The 2,863-nt window shown below is 58.8% G+C and overlaps 1 gene segment (V, D, J or C); it reads right to left on the bottom strand.

Moving 5' to 3' along the window:
- Positions 1-954: 954 nt before the first annotated feature.
- On the bottom strand, positions 955-1,793 carry LOC104497973 (the record flags this gene model as incomplete). The annotated part of the segment is given in 2 exon segments: positions 955-1,293; positions 1,748-1,793. Coding segments are annotated over 2 exon segments (385 nt in total), but the record flags the coding sequence as incomplete, so codon positions are not given.
- Between the last annotated feature and the right edge of the window lie 1,070 nt (positions 1,794-2,863).

The raw sequence follows: 2,863 nt of genomic DNA on the forward strand, positions 1-2,863 counted from the left end.
AGCCTGTTCCCTCCTGTTGGGTGCCACCCCCAAAATTGCTGTCACTGCCCTCCTTCCCAAGCTGTTCAGGACAACAGGAGGCAGCACTGGTCCTTCTAGGGATTGCTGAGAGAACTCCCTGGCACACGTCTGCCAGCTGGGCTTTGCAGCCCTGGGCACATCTCTCTGAGCCTGGCAGTGCAGCTCATTTCCCACCACCTGTCATCCTCTAACGGAAGCCGTTCTTCAGGTCCAGTCTGGTCAGAAAAGAAGTACAGGAGCACCTGTCAAGGGTGTTTCTAACCTCTGGGTTCAAACATCTGCTGCCCTTCCTGTGCCCACAGGGTGCCTGCCCATCGCCTCAGGTGAAAGCCATGAGGTTGGCCCTTGGCTACACCAGAGCTTCAGCTGAGAACCAGCAACTCCACAGAGAGGGGAAGGAGCCCTGGCTGAGCTCTCTCAGCAGAGCTCCCTGGCCCTCATCTCAGCAAGGCTACTGAAGAGAACACAGGGCTTCCGCTCAGCCAGGTCACACGGCAAAACCAGAGGAGCACTCGTGCCCCCTACTACCAACTTTGTTCTCCAGCTGTGGCTTTTAGTGGAGGTGTGGGGAAAGGGAATGTGAAGACAAGCTGAGAGGTTACTGCCCTGAGGACTCACTGCAGCAGAGCAGCTCTTTTAAGCAGACGGCATTTCCCAGCCTGCTTTGGCTTGTTCATGGGGTAGCCTCCAAGTCAGGTTTCCGAGATTGTTTTCCTCAGCAAAGGTGCTGGATGTAGATGCTGCTGTAAAAGTCCTGCTGGCACGTGCTTCCCAGCAGCACAGACTGGGGAGGCAGAGGCCCAGCCTCACCACAGCCCCCAGGTGCCACTGCTGGCCAGGCTGGGCTCAGAGCTACATGCAAGCAGTGGTGGGGAGGGAACCGGCCCGCAGAGCACACACAGAGCACACACACAGACACACAGACACACACACCCGCCAGGATTCTGTGCAGTGCTGCAAGCTGTGGGCACCACTGTGGGCTCAGGGCACAGAAATAGGCAGCGCTGTCCTGCAGCTCCACATGCTGCACGTGCAGAAGCACCTGGGAGTCCTGTGCAGACAGCACCGAGGAGAACCTCCCAGAATTCACACGAGCTTTGTACTTGCTCACCCCCAGCAGCATCTGAGGGGACTGGCACTGGTGCTGCTGGTACCAGAAGATGTAGGGATTGGCAGTGCTGGTGGAGAAATTGCAGTGCAGAGTTGCCCTGTGTCCCACGGGTACGGTCATTTCTGTTGGGAGTTGCAGCACAAAGTCCTTTTGGGCATGACCTAAAGGCAGAAAGTGCTTTCAGCTTTGCTTGCCTGTGGACCTCTCCAGCCACCCCTTCTTCAGCTTGCTCACTGGCCCCGCTTCCCAGCTCACTTCTCCTTGCCTCTCCACTGATGAGCTCTTTCTACCTGCACACTTCTTTCGGCAGCTCCTTTCCCCCAGATCATCCAGCTCTTCAGCAACACTCACTGCTCTCCCAGTCCACTCCTTCTCTCCACAGCTGCCCCGGAGCCACAAGAACTGCTGCTCCTTCAGCAGCACAACACGAGCTGTCCTCTTCCACCTCCCACCACATCTTCTTGTTAGAAGACTTCCTCTGTATGACACACCGCATGCTCTGCTCTCTAAACCAAGCGTTTGCAACCATCCTGACAGAGATCAGGTCTCCTGCCTTCCACCACCAGCCGCACAAGCTCTCGCCTCATTCTCCCCAGCCTGAAAGTCACAGCTCACCGAAGGCTGCCAGTTCCACCAGGGCTGCCACAAAAATCAGCACCATGTCACGCTCTCCCTTCATGGGGCACACAGGGACCTGCCAGCGTGAGGGACTGGATGCCTGCACCTTCACCTCTTCTTCTGCCTCTGCTGGATCAGAGGGGCCCCCAAAGCACAGCCCAGAGGGTGGAGCTAACGTCTCTCGCTGCTGCTCCAGGCAGACCTCTTTCGGTCCCAGGGTCTTCCACAAGAAGTCTCTGCAGAGACAGAAGAGTCTCATGGTTTCAGTCCTGTGCCTCTGAGGAACAGGCATCCCTCGTGAACGCCTCCTGACACCAACCACCTGGCCAGCTGCACAGGCCCGCAGCCAGCCCAGCAGGAGATGGGGAATGCACCCCTGAACCACCCCCCACCCCACCGTCACCACCCTGGCCCTTGGACTGTCTGGGGGGAGAGAGGACCAGGCACCCATTCAAGTGCCGAACCCGCGTGTGGCACACTGTCTCCCTTTGCCCCTGGCCAGAGAGGAGGAACCTGCAGAGAACCATCTGTGTAGGCAGCATCTGGTGCCGCCAGCAGCTGCCCAGGGACAGACACTCCCACACTCTGGCAGGGGGAGGATGTGGCAACGGAGCTCCCCATTGTACAGGCGGTGCTGCTGTGTTCCTTGAGTCACCACCTGCACCCGCAACCTCCAGCTGCTTGTCCCACGCTGGGCCTGCAATAGCCAGGCCTGCAAAAAGGCTACTTGATTTTCATGTCCTCTGCTGTCGGCTGCCTGGAGCAGGGCTCCTCTACCCCTTCTCGCCCAGGGCCCTTTGCTCATCCAGCTGGCAGGGACTGCAGGAAGCAGGTGATCAGCACAGCAGCTCCCACTCACAAGCCCACTCCCACAAGGCCTTCACAAGGGTCCTGTTTCTCAGTGGAGGCCATGGCAGAAGGATGGTGGGCTGCCCTCTGCTCTCCAAGGAGTGCAAACCTGCCAGGAGCTTCCTTGGGACACAACTACAGCTGCCATGAGAGTCCCCAGCTGAGGCAGGGGACAGGGCTGAACTTCCCTTGCCTCTTGCAGGGACGGGCACAGCAAGGAGGCCCCAGCCAGCAGAGTGGCAGCACCCCAGCTGTGCTCACAGG

The sequence above is a fragment of the Buceros rhinoceros genome, unplaced genomic scaffold, assembly GCF_000710305.1.
Source record: "Buceros rhinoceros silvestris isolate BGI_N320 unplaced genomic scaffold, ASM71030v1 scaffold39008, whole genome shotgun sequence".
NCBI lineage: Eukaryota > Metazoa > Chordata > Aves > Bucerotiformes > Bucerotidae > Buceros > Buceros rhinoceros.